The sequence below is a fragment of the Miniopterus schreibersii genome, assembly GCF_964146895.1.
Source record: "Miniopterus schreibersii genome assembly, chromosome: 3".
Lineage (NCBI taxonomy): Eukaryota > Metazoa > Chordata > Mammalia > Chiroptera > Miniopteridae > Miniopterus > Miniopterus schreibersii.
The window spans coordinates 80403326-80421049 of NC_138103.1; the positions used below are offsets into that span (position 1 = coordinate 80403326).

Below are 17724 nucleotides of genomic sequence, written 5' to 3' on the forward strand. Positions count from 1 at the left end.
CTCAGTATTTGCTATGCTCCCTGTGAAGCAGGCTGTGGGGAAATCAGAACTCTGCATTTTACTTTAGTTTTTCCTGCCCAGATGCCTGGAGAACAAGCTGTATGAATATTACACTTTGGGGAAGTAATAACTGACTGTTTACAAGATACACTGTACTATACTGTAAAAATGTTGTAAAATAATTACATGGAATAAGTCAGATAAGTACTTAAAGACTTTATTATATGCTTATGTCTAATTGAAATCCACAGAAACAGTTACATTGAATGCGTTCTTTATGCACTATACTTGAAAATATAAAATACAAAACCAATTCAAATACTTCTCATATTAAACTTTTTTTTAGTTTTCTTTGACACAATAATAAAATGGAACAGAAAAGTATACAAACAGAAAAGCATTAGGTAAAATTTTTAAAACCTTTTACTTTACCTATCATATTTAATATTTCCAAGACAATTCTGCCATAAAGGATCAAATGCATTGCACTCAAAGATGTGCGCTCACCAGCCCTCTGAAAACAGGAGACCACTAGCAGTACAGCTCTGCAAAGCCCTCTAGGCCCCGCTGTCCCCGAGGCCACTGAGTCCACAGGCTGCCTGAAGGTCATGGCGATTCAACAGGACCAGTAGGATGCTCAGACAGAGGGAAGGTGAAGTTAGGACGGGGGGTGGTCCTCCCCTCGGAGGCTTCGGTATTTAGCCATGTCTTCTGGAAATACTTTAGAAAGTTCTTGAATCAACAGGCTTTTAAATTTCTAAGAAGAAAAATGTCACTGTCAAATAGTCTTGTTTGTGACCCATCACCCAAGTTAAAGACTACCCCCCCTCCCCCGTCCTTCTACAGGGAAGAATCTGCTTTGCCCTTGAGCAAGCCCATGTCCCACTGCTGCCTGCTCACTGCCACTGATGCAACACTTGCCGAACCAGCTGCAAATAACACTTGCAACTACGTTACAGGTGCATTAGAACTACCTGAGAGAGGAATTCCCGTTCAAGTACAACTTCTTCCTGCCTGCTTCCAAGTGAAAACAGGCCCTCCTACAGGGAGCCAGCCACACAGGGAGAAATGACTTTTGCACACAGCACTCATAACAGGAATCTTCAAATAATACTTAATTAAGCAATTAATGACTCGAACCACATCACACTCTCTGTGTGCAAACAGCTCAATCAAAGCTTCAGAGCACCTGGAAACCTATTTATGCCAAATGCCATGGTTTCCTGACCCTACTCATCAGCACAACATTCATTTCACATCAGTCTTAAAGTCAGCTAAGTACCTATCAGCATCTCAAAACCGTTTCTTATAAGCTACACCAGGAAGAAGCACTGTGGATATAAACAAAGACATAATACTTGCACAGTTAAGAATACATTCTCAAAGGAGACTGTATTCCAACACTACAATACACACCCACTGGGCAAAAGACCACAGAACTGCACAGTGACTTACACAGGTCTCGGAGAGAATGACACCAGCTGACAAGAGGCAAACTGAAGATAAACCACACAGTCTCCACGCAGTACCACCAATGGGAAACCTCTGCATCACCCACAGGCAGAGTCGCACAGAAGGGTGACAGGACCGAGCAGAACACGCATGGAGCACAGCCCTGTTCATATAGAGGCAATTTCTGCTGGACAATGCAACTCACCACAAAACAGTCCAAATAGCCACAGCTTACTACTGATTAAACCTATATTATGTTCTAAGGGTGACACCAAGTTCAACAGCATCTCAGTCCCAAGCTGACAAAATAGAAATGAAGCCACACTAACAGTTACAGCAAATGCTACCTCCAAGGCCCACTGCCCATCATCAGTACAGGTCTCCTGGGGGCACATTGGGAAGCCCTGCGACCTTACATATGTGACACCCATCACTGTCATCCTGAGTGTCTCTCTGCTCACTCTTTGCACCATCTGACCCTAAGAGGTCACACCAGACACCCACTGAGCCCACCTATGGGTGCTGGCAGGAATGGAACACTCGCACCCCAAGATCCTGGAGTGTAAGGCACATGAAGGAGACAGAACAGAGAAAAAGAAAGGGAGTCCTCCTTGGCGCTCTCCGAAAGAGGCTTGGGAAAGGCTCATCCCCAAGGTCCCCAAGGCCTTTGAGCAGGTGACACACAACAACCCCAAAGGACAATCAGAATGCACAGAGAGCACAGAAGAGCTCCAAACAAAAAGGACCACATGAAAATGAACAGGAAGGAAAGGGTTTGCTGAACCCCAGAAACGGAAACGAGACCAGCATGGCTGGGCCAGAATCAGAAATGGGGTGGAGAGGCAGGAGGGTTCATTGTATGAGCCAACAGAAATGAGAGTCCAGGAAAGGGATGGCGCCATCCAATTAGAGGAAACACCAAACCACACATGCTCCAATCAGAACCATATCTGAGCAAATTTAAGTAAGAAAAACAGCATATTGCGTGTTGTAGATGCATAGTTTTCCGACCCATATCACAGCAAAGAAATAGAGCACATTCTCTGTGGAGAACTGCGTGACGGGATATGGTGTAAGAGAGTCTGCAGTCAGAAACTGGAGACCACCACGGACAAAGGAAAGGAAAACAAAGACAAGGCTGCTCCAAGCTAAAGCAGCACGATTACAGAAGTCCCCACAGAAGGCTTCACTGGTATTTAACTCTTTTACCACCTGGTGCACAACTCAGAAATCTCAATTTTGTAATGCTATAAAATAGTTGATGTTGTACCAAGAACTATAGAAAAGAATGACAGTCGACTAGCCAAATTTGCTTCGTAAGGCCTTCTTTACACTCTGACATTAAATTCTGTTTAGGAGCCTTACCTTCATTGTGTCAATCTTCCCTTTAACTTGTTCATTTTTCGCCAGAGCCCTTTCCAGGCACTCTTTGGTGTAGAGTTGTGGGTTTCGACCTTGATCTATGTATCTGGAAACAGGAAACACCTAATTAACACTCTCTTGGGTAACATCTATTCTCAGTTTTCTTACAGAAAATAAAAGTTAGCTATATATAACTTCACATGGCCAGTTCAGAAGAAGCTGTGTCCAGAAACCAGGTAAATTAAGATTTCTTCATTTACACAAGGATAGATGATGTGATCTCACATTATTATAGTAACATGAACGACGTATAAAATCAAGTATTGCCCAGCTGGGCATGGCTCAGCGGTTGAACGTCGACCTAGGATCCAGGCGATCAGGGTTCGATTCCCGGTCCGGGCACATGCCCAGGTTGTGGCTCAACCAATGACTCTCTCATCATTGATGTTTCTATCTGTCTCTCCCTCTCCCTTCCTCTCTCTGAAATCAATAAAGATATATTTTTTAAAAAAATTAAAATAAAATAAAATCAAGTATTGATCACTTGCAAACCTGGCAAGCTCCACAGCCACACTTCACATTTATAGCATCTGTGCCTCCCAAAGGCTTCATGACCATTACCTTCTGATCTTCACAATTACCTGTGTGTGAGGTTAGGAAGCTGTTGATAAGAGAGAGCTAAGAGTGGGCCAGGGTTTTGGGCCCAGCAACACAGGGGAACCAGGGAGAGCCTTCCAAGGTGTAGCCTACACTCCAGGTCCCTGTCCCTTTGGGAATCGTTTGTGGAGGGACCTCGGGCTTATGGAGGAAGAAGGGGACAGGGCTGTAAGCAGGACAGCCAGTCCCTGCTCACCCCAAAATTATTTTACAAACTATTCCACTGATTTCAGAAGTGGGGGGAGCATACTACTAAATAACCTAAACAACCTGAATTTAACAGAGACAGAGATTCTCTTCAATTATTTCTAAACAGTATAAAATTGTTTTTTGAAATTGTCAGCACTTGTCCCCAAAATGTCTTCATTATCCCCAAAATTTCATTAAGAATACTGCCCAGATGAATATGCACATTTCACCAGCGGAAGGCAGCTATCTCCTTCTGCACCCCATAGACCTTCTATCACTCAGCTAACCTGGGCTATTCATTACAAAGAAGAAAACTACCACTGCCACACTAAGTCTGACTTAAGGATTTTAATGTTTCAGCAAAAAAAACTATCACTTCAGATTAAAGGCGCTGTCAAGTTACTGTTAATGGCATAAAAACTGGGCTTTAATTATGACAGACAGCAAAATATTAATAAATCACAAGTTCTAGAAATTCCATTTATTGCAATGTTTTTGAAATGATGGAATGAAGGAAGCAGAATTATGATTAATTATAAACAAAACCCATCCATTTCTGGAGAAGAGAAACCACCTTACAGGTTCAAGTGTCCTAAATAAACAACCATTCAACAGCAATGTTGTTCAGATTGGCCTCTTTTTCTAGAACCCAAGGGCTGAACCCCACTTCTGCCAACACACCCACCATGTGAGGTTAGGAAGTGCTGGACAGAAGTGCCCAGGCTGACATCTTATCTTTGTTACAGTCAGTGTGTCTGCAAGTGTGTCCTGAGAAGGCGACTGTGGGCTTGGAAACTCCTTCTACCTCATGCAAAATTGACTGACAGTTTGCACTGCTTATTAGAGCCCAGATGCCACCTCATTCCCAATACCCCAGGTGAGTCTCCACTGTCCCTTCTGTCCCTCCGCTGAGGCTGGCGCTGAGCGGGCTGAGGCTCCACTTCCCACTGTCCTTCAGTTATCTCTCCCCATCATCTCACCCTCATTTGCCCCACTTCAAAGATACAAGCAGTTACTGTCAATACACCCATTCTGCACAGTCATGACCAGAACACACTCAGGAGGAAGGCAAACTAGCCTCCACCTTCCCACACTTTACAAACCGGCACCATCATCCACGAGTCCAGAGCTATAACTCACATACATGACCTTCCTCCCACCTGAAGCCAGAGAACTCAGTGGGGCCGACTGAGAACATGCAGAGAAAACATGACACCACAGCCAACAGGCGAGGATGGAGCCGAGCCCATGAAAACTGCAGCCTGAGTGTCTTATCTTTGTGGATAGCTGCTGAGCTGTGTTGTTACTTGGACTTGTAGCTCTGACTTTGGGGGATGTAAAACAACAATAGCTTTTCCTTTACGGTTCAAGGAAATTGGTGGTTTTCATTTGCAGTTTTACTGCAAAATGTACAAGCAAGCTCTTGCAGATCGGAGCCAGGTCCAGGAGGGAGAAGCTTCTTGTCACAGAGAAAGTAGCCCTGGTTGAGGAAGGACAAGTCCAGGATTTTAATCTTAACTCTGATACTGACTCGTAAATAGCCCACGGCAGTTACTTATCAGTTCCTTCACCTGTGAAATCAGGAGTGTGACAACCAAACCAGTGTGATAAAATCTGGATTTAAAAAAATTTAAAAAGTTTATTTCATGGATGCATTCTCTGGGCCATGACTATGACTATGGTAAGCACACATAACCTCCTGCAGAAAACCATGAACAGCCTTTCCAAACTTAGTTGGCCTAAGAACCTATTTTTCCAACAGAGCATATATAACCACCTCCCAGAACTAGCAATGTCAGGGTTGTATGGGAGGCACCAGACCAGATTACTTTCCAGGTTGTTTCTGGCTATAACTTTTTTTTAATTTAAAATATAACCCACTTAAGACTTTCAACCTCTTTTTTCTCTTTTTTAAGTTAAAAGGGAAGTTATGTGGCTATCCTTCTGTCTAAACAAAACTTTGAGAGTCTATGAGGTTTTCCATATTTCATATTTAACATGCCTTTATTCACAAGTAACTCTTTTTCAACAATACCATACTGAGATATTTTTAAATTGTTAATCCCATAGGAACATAAAACTCTATGAAGGCAGGCGTTTTTGTCTATTTTCTTCATTGGCATATCCCTAAGCACCCGGACTGTGCTTACCACATACCAGGAACTAAAACAAACATGAATGAAGCAGTCATTATACCACAACTAAATGAGAATTATACTTGAATGAGTATCAGAAATGGTACTTACTCAAAAACTTCTAAAGGTACAGTAATATCATGAAGCTGCTGTCTGCACTTGTCAATATCCTGTAAGCCAGTCACGATAAAATTCCTGGGGGAAAAGGCAAAAATGGGGCATCTGGTTAACTGCATGATACCATGAACACCACCCACCTGGCCAACTAGGGTTCCACAAAAGTGCTTTTTCTACAGGTAGGGGTTACACATAGCACAGAACTTTTTGGTTACCTACAGAATTCCAAGGGTTTGGAATTACAGAATACCCTCAGATCTTTGTTGGTTTGCTTTCTAAACTAGAAATTGCCAGAACTGGGGGACAGGAACCAACCTCCTTGAGAATCTGATGAAAAATATGAACCTTCTCTCAAAAACAATCACCCTGATGTGCACTGTGATTTTACGAGTGGGTTTCAGAGAACACACAGGGCAGTGGACTCCAGCTTAAACACCCATCCTCAAAGTCTGAAGGGAAGAAAGCCATCACTGCCTGGTTGAATTTTAGCTCCCCTAGGGAGCCTTCCTAAATCATCCGGCTAGTCCCACTGCAAAGGATATGTAACGCCAGGTTGCAATTATATGTTTGTATGCCTATGCCCCCTATAAAGCTGTGAGCCCTTCTCCAAAGCACTCTATTTGCGTGTTTGCCTTTGCCCATCCTAGGGCCCAGCACTAGGGCCAGCACAACACCTGTTGCCAAAAAAATACTAGTTAATAAATAGTCTGCGGCCTTTCTCCCCGCCCCAACCCCCAATTTCTCCACATTCAGGCCTGTGCAGCAGGTGGTGTGCGCAGCCCTCGTCCTCCAGGGCCCACTCAGTGCACTCCAAGTGAAGCCCGCCTCCCCTCTGGGGACAGACAGGCTCTGAATTCCCCGGAGAGTTCAGGAGGAAACGTTGGGAGTCACAAGCGCACAGGGAGAGGCTGAGATAATGAAGTCTGACTCCCTCGGATGGGGCCCCAGGACAGACACTCTTTTGTCCGGCATGATAACGTCTCCAAATGGGCCCTCAAGGTCCCAGCAAGGAGGAGGGCCGGCAACAGGCGGCAGCTGCGAGACCGCTCTGGGCGCACAGCCTGGAGCAGGAGTCCGGGAGGGACCAGGCCCAGAAGAGAACCGGAGAGAGGATGTGGCTCTCTGCCCGGCCCTCGCTCCCCGACCCGGCTCTCCGATCCCGCTTCCCATCCCGGCTCTCCTAACGGACGCTGCCGCGCAGGCCCCGGGAAAACGCCGCGAATTGGGGCCGCCACTTACAGTTTTTGGTTGAGCCCGGCCTGGCTGCTGGGCTGGAAGTCGCTGACGATGATGCCGAGCTGCCGGATGTTCTCCACGAATTTCTCCAGATGTTCCTCCAGGTGGTCGAACTTCTCCGCCATTGCCCCACAGTTAGCAACGCCACCGGCGTCTCCTAGCTCCGCCGCTTCCTGCTTCCGCCCGGGAGCACCACCACTTCCGTTTCCTCTGGGGGCGGGAGGAGGGGGTTGGATGGTGGGCGGGGCAGGCCGTCCGGAGCGAATTCTGGATCCTGGAGCGCCTCGGGGGCGGGGCCTGGGCGCGAGAGGGGCGGGCTTTAGATCGGCCCCGCCCCAACAGCCCTAAACCGCACACGTGAGCGGACAACGAAGTGTCAGTCATCAGGACTCCCCAGCGTGCTGGAAGGGCCGCAAGGGGCCCCCGGGAGGACCCGCGACCTCCCGCCTTGCCTGCCCTCGCCCTGAGCAAGTTCCGTTGTCCCTGAGCCTCAGTTCACGTCCGTAAAAATCAGGAAAAGGAGACTTGACAGCTACGTGAGGTTAGAGGAGGTAACAACAGGAAAAGGGGGAAGCACAGCGCCTACGGCTTGGAGAGAGTAGCTTGTCCCCACAATTAAAATGACATTTTTTCCTGGATATTCAAATTGCAAGGACTCGTTGTAAATAATTAAAGCAATACAGATAAAAGTATAATGAAATCGGAAAAGACCCCTGAAACCCCGCCTCCCTGACTTAGGCGACCTTTCAGATGGCGGTTGCTCGGGTGCAAAGGCTTCTCATTCACACGCTCCTACGCTGCTGTGCAGGACCCAGCAGGCCCGAAAGGCCGCTCAGGCTGGTCTTCAGACCTGTGACTTTCCCAGTAGTGATTTGCCATCCCCAAATGAATAAATTAGCAGAGCAGCCGAGAGGACTCACCGTGACATAAAGCCTAATGTCACAACTGAGGCCTTCCACTGCTACATGCCCCGGGCCCACCAAGGTCACTCCCCGCCCCCATGCTCCATACAATGCAGCCTCTTCACAAACACCCACCTGGATGAAAATCCTAATGTTTTCATGAGGGACCCAAAAAAGGCAGTTTCCCTGCCCCTCAGTAGGAATCCTTGAGGGCAGCTTCCCTTCTTTCCTCTTGTATACAGTTAGCCACCACTTCTTCGAACTCTTGCTTTTCTCAAGAGGGAGATGGTCTCCCACTCAGCTCTTCCCTCCCTAATTCCTTCCACCTTCCTAAGTGAGACACCTGCCTCCTGTGCCAACTCTAATAAAGTAGCACCCATAGGGTTCCCCTATCAACAAAGAATAACCTCATTGGGGAGAAAAAGGGACATCTGTAATATTTTAAACAATAATAAATTTTTTTAAAAATTTAAAAAAAATTATTAGGAAAGAATAGAAGCATCATTTACATTTCCTGCATCAGTTATTTTTATAAAATAGACATATGCATTAAAACCATGTTCATGTTTTTAAAAAAACAAAACAAAACAAAGAATAACCTCTCCTACTTCACTAAGCTTTTAGTAAACTGAATTTCCCTTTTGATCACATCACTCTTGCACTTAAGAAACTTTTTTGTTCATTCTTCTAGGACTAACCAATGTTTGCTCCTACAGTAACCTGTCTGGATTCCTCAAGCCAGAGTGATTTCACTTTTACAGAATATTATAATATTCATCATCTATACTTTTTGTTCCTAGGATCTTAGGAAAAACAAGGGAGCTCCTTTTCTAAATAATCTACAGAGCTTCTTATAGCTCTTACCAGAAACGGGAACCCAGGGCAAGTTATTTTTCAAACTTACTGAATCAGGGACTCAATCAGTGAACAGAACTGACATGGGAAGTCTCTGTTCCCACTCTGAATACACAGAAATATCAGATAAAATACCTCCCTCCCACTTTAATGACAGTCAACTTCAGGAGAATTTTAAAACCAGGTGGAAATAAAATATTTGACAAAAAAATAAAAGATATTTGGGGAAAGATCAGAATATGAAATTAACAGTCTTTCTCAATTTCATAAGGAAAAAAGAGATAGATATTGATGTAACTTATGTTTTATTAAGTATACATTTTTTTAAAATTAAGGTTATCTCTGTACTAGAATATATAATTCCAAACTAGTAGAGAGGGCTACAGAAAACAATTAGATAGAAAGTAAGAAAAAGGGAGAATAAGTGAAACAAAGAAACAGCATCGAAACAAAAAAAGCACAAAATAAGATGAAAGAATTGAAGACAAATATGTTGGTGATCATGATTAATGTAAGCATCTTTGACTACTTGTTTAAAAAAGAGACTCTCTCAGATTGGAAGTATTCTGTCTTCTTGCTGTTTCAGTCTAGCTATGTGGTTTTCAAAGGTACGCCTAAAGCAAACATACAGAAAGGTTAAAATAAAGGGATAAAATAGAATAAGATACGCCAGGCAACCAAAAGAAAGTTGTTAAAGTGTATAATATTAAAAATTAATGAAAATGTAAAAACATCTTTTTAGTGATAAAAGGAAAAGTTCACCAAAATAATATACTAATATCAAACTAGAAGCAAGTAACAACATAATCTTATATGAAGCACAAAAGTTAACAAATTATGAGGAAACATTCAAAATCCATAATCATAACAAGAAATTTGGACTACCTCTATCAGAAAATAATAAATCAAGTGGACCAAAAATACATAAAACGGAAAACTTGAATAGTATGATTAATAAATATGATCTGTGAGAAAGAGTGAAGCCTGAAAACAGATTGTTTCCAACCATATTTGAAATATTTATAAAATTTGACCATTAAGCTAGACCACAAAGTTAGTTTCAGCTAATTCTAAATTCTCATGTAGACCAGATTTTTAGACTTCAATGTAACTACAGTAGACATCAATGAAGTTGTTTGCTTTTTATACACATACACACACACTTGAAAACCAAAACACATCTTTAAAATAATTTATGGGTGTGCATACCTATGAATTTGTATGGGCAAGACTCGACTGAAGGTTGTCATCCTGGTGTAATTATTAGTAGCACTCCCTTTTACTCACTATCAAAAGTGTCTTGATTTGGTTGATACATTATATGGCCATTTCAATTAAAGGGGAAATTGTAAAATATTTGGAAATGAATGACAAGCACTTTTTATCAAACTTCAGCTTTGTTTCTAAAGTGATCCTTTGAGGGAAAATAGCCTGGAAATAATAAGATAGGGCTTCAACTCAAGAAGAAAAATAAAGGAGCAAGAGAGAAATCCAAAGCTCAGCAATCCAGAGAAAGGAGTGATGAAAGTAAAGACACATACTGATGAAAGTAAAAATGTTTCACTAGCTTTCTTTCCACCCTCAGAAGCTAGAAAGATGAACAGCAGAGAGAAGTTGAAAAGCCAAATATATATACTTTTGCAAGTCCCATAAGGGAGGCAGAGTGAGAAAATAAACAATATTATAATTGAATGGGCAACATAATTCATTCACTGTGAAACCTGACATTCATATTTTGAGAGCTTGAAAGATGTGGACAAGTTTCTAGGAAACTACCAAAAATTAACTTAGGAAATACTAGGCAATTGGAATAGACTCTAACCTTTCAGTAAACTGGTCAGTGGACAAAAATCTCTTTTAAAGAAATGAAAGGCATCAAACCCTGACAGCTTCCTACATTTGATTGTCTCTTTTAAATCAAACATTAAAGAAAGAATAATTTCAAACTTACCCAGATGCTTTTAGAGACTAGGAGAAAAGGGAGCACATACTAGCTCATTTTTAAAGGGTTGTATAACTTTGATGTGAAAAGCAGATAACAAGTACGGTGGGGAAAAAAGAAGAAAACAAAATATAATCCAATCTTCCTTCTGAAGGAGGGTGCAGGAATCCTAAATAAAACATAAGCAAATGGAATCAAATATCGTGTGCCAGCTATCTTATGGTTACATAGCAAACCTCCCTACAACTCAGTGGCTTATAACAGTCACTGTCCTCTCTGTGGCTCCCAAATCTGCCACGTAGGCTGTGCATGGCATTCACAGCTTGCCTCTGTTCCTCGTCACATCGGTGGAGGTGGCTTCGCTGGGGCTGGAGGATCTGCTTTCAAGGTGGCTGACTCACTTGGCTGCCACGTTGATAGTGGATGCCAGCTGGGAGCTCGGTGGGACCGCAGGCTGGAGACCAGGGTTCCCCTCCGCGTCAGCCTCTCTGCAGGCTTTTGGGGGATTTCTCACCTCATCCTGACTGGGTTTCAGAAGCAGGCCAAGGGGGGGCTGCCTTTATGACCTAGCCTTAGAAGTCCCATCATGTCACTTCCACCAGAGCCAGGCCACATTTAGATTTTCAGAGAGGGAACCTAAACTCAACCTGCCAGTGGAAGAAGCGAGTCACGCTGTCAGGAGAGCAGGTAAAACGGGAAATCTTATTGAAGCTGTTTTCAGATAATACAACCTGTTACACTTCATATTGAAACAGATGATAATGATCTACTGTGCTTTTCCTGGGACTGTACACATGGTCAAGCATCATAAAATCTATTTTATAATAAAGTTATTAAAGAATATAGAAGAAAAACACCTCCAGTAGGTTTTAAAAATAGACATTTGATAAAATTCAACCTAATTCATGATTATTTTTAAAAAGAAACCTCTGAGAATACTAAGAACAGAAAGAAACTTCCTAAATCTAATGAAGAATAAATACTAAACGCTTGCAGAAGGCATTGGACTTAATAATGCAACCGTCACCCCGGTCATTCAGTTACTTTACACAAGAGTACCAGTCAGCTTAGAGGCAGTCCTGGGAGTGAGCAGCACTGGGCTATTCTTTGCATCCTTGCTACTGTCTGCCCTTATTTTGGCATTGAACCTCCTGAATTGTCATTAAAAATTATTTTTATTATACTGAAGCAACTATATTTTAGACATTTTGAGGACAGGAATCTAAACTTATATATTTCTCAGAGTCCCAAGTATATGCAAACTGTCTCAATAAGTGGTTTTTTATTTAAAGGCTACAGGGAAAGGAGACAAAGGAAGAAGCTAAAAGAAACCAAACGCCTCTTTTTCCACTATGACTGTAACTCCTCAGGAAGGCATTCTTTCCTGAGGGGACAGAACCTGGCAGCAACTTGCTTTCCAAATAATTAAGAGAAATGGGTTCTTCGGCAGTTTTGAATTATGGCCCCATCTGCCGTACCCGTCTCCTGTGGTTTTTTCCAGCATTTACTGACTTGTTCCTGTCCATTCCAGTATTTGCATGTATAGCCTGCAAGAGCCAGTTCTGAGTGCAGTTTGGCCAAAGAAAAGCTTACATGGAGATGTCTGCACTGCTGCTTTTTCCTGCCCAGTAACAGTCATCCTGAGTCTGCTATGTTACCCTTGTATTAATTCCCTAGGGCTGCTGCAACAAAATGTCACAGACTCAAGGGGCTTAAACAATGGAAATTTATTTTCTCACAGTTCTGGAGGCCAGAACTCTTGAGATCAATGTGTTGGCAGGGTTGGTTCCTTCTGGGACTGAGGAGAATCTGATCCAGGGCTCTCCCCTGGTTTCTGGTGGTTTGGTGGCAACCTTTGGAGTACCTTGGCTTGCAGAATCATCATCCAGGTTTCTGCCTGCATGTTCTCATGGCTTCTTCCCACATGTGTCTGTCTCAGAATTCTCCCCTTTTCCCCAGTCATTTTGAATTAGAGCCCACCCTGATGACCTGACGACCTGATTTTAACTTGATCATATCTACAAAGACCCTATTTCCAAAAAAGTCACAGTCTCAGATATTGAGAATTAGGATTCTAACATATATTTTTTCGGAGACACAATTCAACCTTCCTCTTCTGTTCAGAAACACCAGCCCCCATTCTGCATTGTGACTGCAGGACATTTGTGTCAGGTCATAATGAATGCAATTACGGTACCAGTCCCTACATTTTTGTGACTTGTGATTAGACACCAGCTCTGGTTATTTTTTGTTCCCATAAACTTTCTCCTCCCCCTCACCTCTTATTTGCATTGGCTAGAGTAAGAACAGAAATTGAGGCTTTAAAGTCTGACCTTTGATCCCTTCCCAAACGGAGCCATTGAGATCCACTGAGTGCACAGCACTTTAAAAGCATTTCTAAATCACTTATCTTCCAGTTGTCCAAAATTATTGCTCCACTGACTATTGTTCTCTGCTGAAACCAAAAGCATTCAAAACCCACTGAAATCTACATTGAAATTTACCCTTTTCCTCCTTAAACATCTAAGTAGTTGCTGCTTTCCCTTTACTTAACATCTTAAGTACTGTTGATTTGTTTGTACGGATCATTTTAAAATGTTAACACCCCAGGCTCCAAATGTAAATGAAGTAGGCTGGAAAATTCCAGCAAGTCAGAAATTGTACCTGTTCGGTCTCTGTGTGCAGAAAACCTGCAGAGCTCTGCTGACTGTAGACCTGGTTGCCTTGTTTTCCCTCCATTGACATGATCTGCCACTGGGAAATTTCCTAACTTCTAAATCTTTGTGACCTTGGAATCTGGAGGTGGGTTGGGTTTTTTTTCATTCACATTATTGTTGCTCCATCAGCACTCATGTCTCTTAGTGGTTCCATTTGGAACATCTTTTTGCCATTCATTCTAATTTATTCTGAGAACCAGATTCAGCTTAAATTTTTTAACAATGCAGCTATCCTGCCAAGAGGGCAAAACAGCTGGTTTCTGCTTTTCACTTTGTTGATTTTCAGCACATTAGCAGCTCTAGCAGAGGGAAGATGTTACTCTGTTGCTTTGATGATGATGATGATGATGGTGATGGTGATGGTCATGATCATACTGATGACAATATCTAGCAATTTATATATATTATCTCACTTATTCTTCATAACCCTAAAAGAAAGCTACTATAATTTGCACCATAGATGGTCAAATATAGGCCAAAATATTTCCCTAAGTAGACAATTGGGAGGCAGGATAATTCCAGCTGGTAGAGGATGCTGATATTGTTTTTCCCCAAGTGCCACACTGACATGAATGTTCAAAAAATTAGATTTACCCCTCATTCTAGTAAGTTCACATATCAATGAGAGGGCATGCCTTGTGCAATAAAAAATATAAATTGTGTTTATACTAATAAGTATTGAGAAACAAAAACAGTAAACTTTCTTATTTTCTTTTACATGCAACATTTGTGATTCCACCTTGGAAATCTGTGTAATGAAACTCTGACAAGATTTTAAAAGTCGCAATGAGATTACACTTGTAAAGCCTACTGATTGGCACGTGAACCAATCAGAAAACGGAAGTGTGCAGTTGACTTTTACTGTCAAGTTTCTATGAAAAGTTTGTCACAAATTCAAGAGGGGACAGGACAACATCATAGAAATGGGCATAAGATAATACATCTAACTCAACAATTACACACTCAGGCACACAAACACAGAAATAGAAACTTTTTAGACTTCAAGTACCTTCAGTACTCTGCTTACGTCCTGATATAACATAGTCTTGAGTAAAGGTTAATGACCTTCAGCTGAAGTCTAAGTTTGTCTTAAACTCTTCAAAGAGAAATGAGTAATGCTCAAGTATGCTCTTCTAATTGTGATGATCCAGAAAACAAAGTCTTACCTTGCAGAAAATCAATGTGCACTGGACCTGGAACACCTGCTTTCGGTTTTGATCAAGAAAGACAGATAACTGGGATGCTACCCAGCAATGAGCTCCTGAAATAAGCAAATATGGAGCAGACTTTGTTATAAAACTAAGTAAAAATATATTAAAACTCTCCAGTAAGGGAGATGGAAGCTAAGAAGGGATATGATCAAGGTCTACACAACCTTGAACAGACACGCTTGTTAATGCCCAGGACATCAGAACTAGTGTTAACCTCCTTAACCTTCTAGAAAATGTCTTTAGTTGTACTAGTCCAGGTCCTCTCAGAATCAGATCCCAAGATGAGATTAAACATATAAGAAATTTTTGGGGAAACAATGTATTAGAGAAAATGAGGAAGAAACCAGAAAAGGTTGGAAGAACTAATAGACCAAGATATAGGTCTGACCCCAAGAGCAGGAGAGAAGGAAGGAAGCAGGGAGGGAAGGGGGGGAAGGGGGAGGAGGGAGAGAGTGAGGGAGGAGGGAAGGAAGAAGGCTAGAAGCATCTGAGACTATAGTTTAGTTCTAAGGAGTTTGGTAAGACCACTACAAAGTCCTCAAACCCAAGTCCCTCGTCAGTGAGTCCCAGGTCTCAGGATCAATAAGCTTTAGCATCCCTGCTTTACTCAGTTGTTGGCTGGGAGCAGCCCACCAGATAAAAAGTGCAGTAGGCTTCAGAGTGGAGCATTGCAGCCTTGGACAATTCCAGGCCTTGCAGTCAGAATCTGAGTGGTACATTTTCATGGGCACCACATGAGGACAAATAACAGTCATAATCATAATAATGGCCATTTACTGACTGCCTACTCAATGCCAAGTGTTGCACTAGATATTTTACATATATTAAACATAATTGTCAAAACAACTTTCCAGGCTAAGTATGATTAGTCCCCAATTTCAATGCAGCAATGGAAGCTTAAAAGGGTAGGTGCCCTGCCAAGGCCACACAACTGGCTGGTGCAGAGATGACATGATATCTTGGTCCACTGGGCTTCAAAGTCCATATCCTTACCTCAACAAACAAATGAGAGGACTTTTGCTTCTACAATAGTAAATACTGAATTTATTTAGCTTGTTAAGCCAAAAGGGTCAGTGTTTTTAAAATATAAACAAGTGTAAACAAATGGTGTGTGTGTTCTATATAATTTATAAGTGAGCTTTGAGACCTACAGCATCACACCTTCCCACAAAATGATTCTTCATCACACTGAGCCCTCAGTGACCCCAAGTGGTATTCCTTATGTCCTTCTGACTGTCTAAAAATGGAATTAGGTATGACCAGGAAGGGACAAAGCCCCAGCACATCTTTGCTATATGACTTGCACCACATTTTGATTTACCTTGGACATCAATTTTCTCTCCCTGGAAATAAAAGTAATGTCTATCAATGTATAAGACATCCAGAATAGCACCTGGACTGTGGAAGGCATTTGGCAAATCCAGTTCCCTTTGTTGGCTTAAATGCAATATGCACAAAACCATCTTTTACTTCTTGTAGCATAAACTGGCTCTTTCTTCCAAAACTGTACTGATTATATCATTTCTCAACCTAAAATCTTCTGACATCTCTCAATTGTCCACAGCAGGATTTTTTAAATCTCTCTCTGCATAACCCAATTCACATGCCCCACATATTTACTCCATTACAAGACCCCAATTCTGTGGGTGGGGCAGGAGGGGAGCAGGTGCATGTGCCCCTGGGAGAGCCGTGAGACCCTCAGAGGAACTGAATATGTAGTCTGGAAATATTCATCCTCCAAGAGGTTAGGCTTCAGCCCTCATTTTCCCTTTCAGAGTTCCCAGTCCTCAAAATGAACACTGAGTCTTTATCAGGGGCCTAAAACTGCCTCCCACTGACTGGCACCCGAGGGCCTGGCTGGACCCTTGCAGTCCCTGCCTCCCCACCTTCACAGGTTTCCTTCTCCTGCTTGGCAGTCCTCTTTTGCACTTTTGTCCCATACTTGGGGAAACCCACTCTTCCATTTCAGTGAAGCCTCCACTTACTGCCTTGGGCAGAATTATAACTCCCTGGTCAGAATGCTGGCACATCTGGGACCCATCCTTTCCTACAGAGGTAGCAAATCAGCTAGAGGCTAAAAGAGCAGCTCCACCTTCAGGCAGATGCATGTGATGGAGACCGCTTGAATCCATTCTCCCTTAGAAATGGAAGGGAAGCCAGGCCCATAGCTTCCCCAGCTGGTCCACCTTTTCCAGGCTTGCTTGAAGTTGCTTGATACTAAGAAATGTGAGCAAAAGTGATGTGTGCCAGATCTGGGTCTGGGACTTAACCCATCTGGTGGGTCTTCTCAATGATCATTTCCCTCATCTCTCTGGCTGTACCTGGACATAGCAGTCACTCCCAATAGAACTTTCTGAGATGATGAAAGTGTTCTAGATCCATGCTGTCCTATAGGGTAGCAACTAGGCAGTTGAAATGTGGCTAATGCAATTGAGAAACTGAATTTTTAATTGTATTTTAATTTTTTTAAATAGCCTCATGTCACCAGTAGCTACTATATCAGATGTTGGTGCCCTTGAGAATAGATGAATGATTTAGAAGAAACATGAATCTTGGAATGCCCAGTAGAGCAGAGGTACCCCACCAAAATGGGCTACTTAACTTGGGATTGTTGAGTGAGAGAGCAAAAAAAGGGAATGCCTTTAAGACAGGGTAGTGTGCACCATGGTTATCTCAGGAATCTAGAGGCTCACTTTCTGAGTTCAAACACCAGCTCTGCCACTTAACAGCTGTATGACCTTGGGCAGGTCACTTAATCTCCTTGTCCCTCATTTTTCTCATCACTGAACTGAAGAGATTAAAAGTACACATGACACCTCAGGTGTTTGTGAGAATTAACTGAAGTAATAAATGTAAAACAGTTAGAATATTGTGTCCACTATATAATTGCTCTCTGTTGTTTTGAGATTTGGGGTCTCTTTGTTATACAGCATGTTAGCTTTGCACTAA

The 17724-nt window shown here is 42.5% G+C and overlaps 1 protein-coding gene across 1 annotated transcript; it reads right to left on the minus strand.

Moving 5' to 3' along the window:
- Positions 1 to 201: 201 nt before the first annotated feature.
- On the minus strand, positions 202 to 7350 carry MED10 (mediator complex subunit 10). The gene is made up of 4 exons (XM_081132800.1): positions 7152 to 7350; positions 5907 to 5990; positions 2818 to 2920; positions 202 to 757 (listed from the first exon to the last, which is right to left on the minus strand). Exons 1-4 carry the CDS (start codon positions 7271 to 7273, stop codon positions 659 to 661), a joined length of 408 nt encoding a protein of 135 aa, XP_080988926.1. The 5' UTR covers positions 7274 to 7350; the 3' UTR covers positions 202 to 658.
- Between the last annotated feature and the right edge of the window lie 10374 nt (positions 7351 to 17724).

What these genes read in the sequence shown, in the direction of transcription:
- MED10 (XM_081132800.1), bottom strand. Translation starts at nt 7,273, where the DNA reads ATGGCGGAGAAGTTCGACCACCTGGAGGAACATCTGGAGAAATTCGTG. An exon ending in GCCGGGCTCAACCAAAAACT is followed by an intron (nt 5,991 to 7,151) that starts GTAAGTGGCGGC and finishes CTTTTCCCCCAG; the next exon opens with GAATTTTATCGTGACTGGCT. An exon ending in GGAAGATTGACACAATGAAG is followed by an intron (nt 758 to 2,817) that starts GTAAGGCTCCTA and finishes TTTTCTTCTTAG; the next exon opens with AAATTTAAAAGCCTGTTGAT.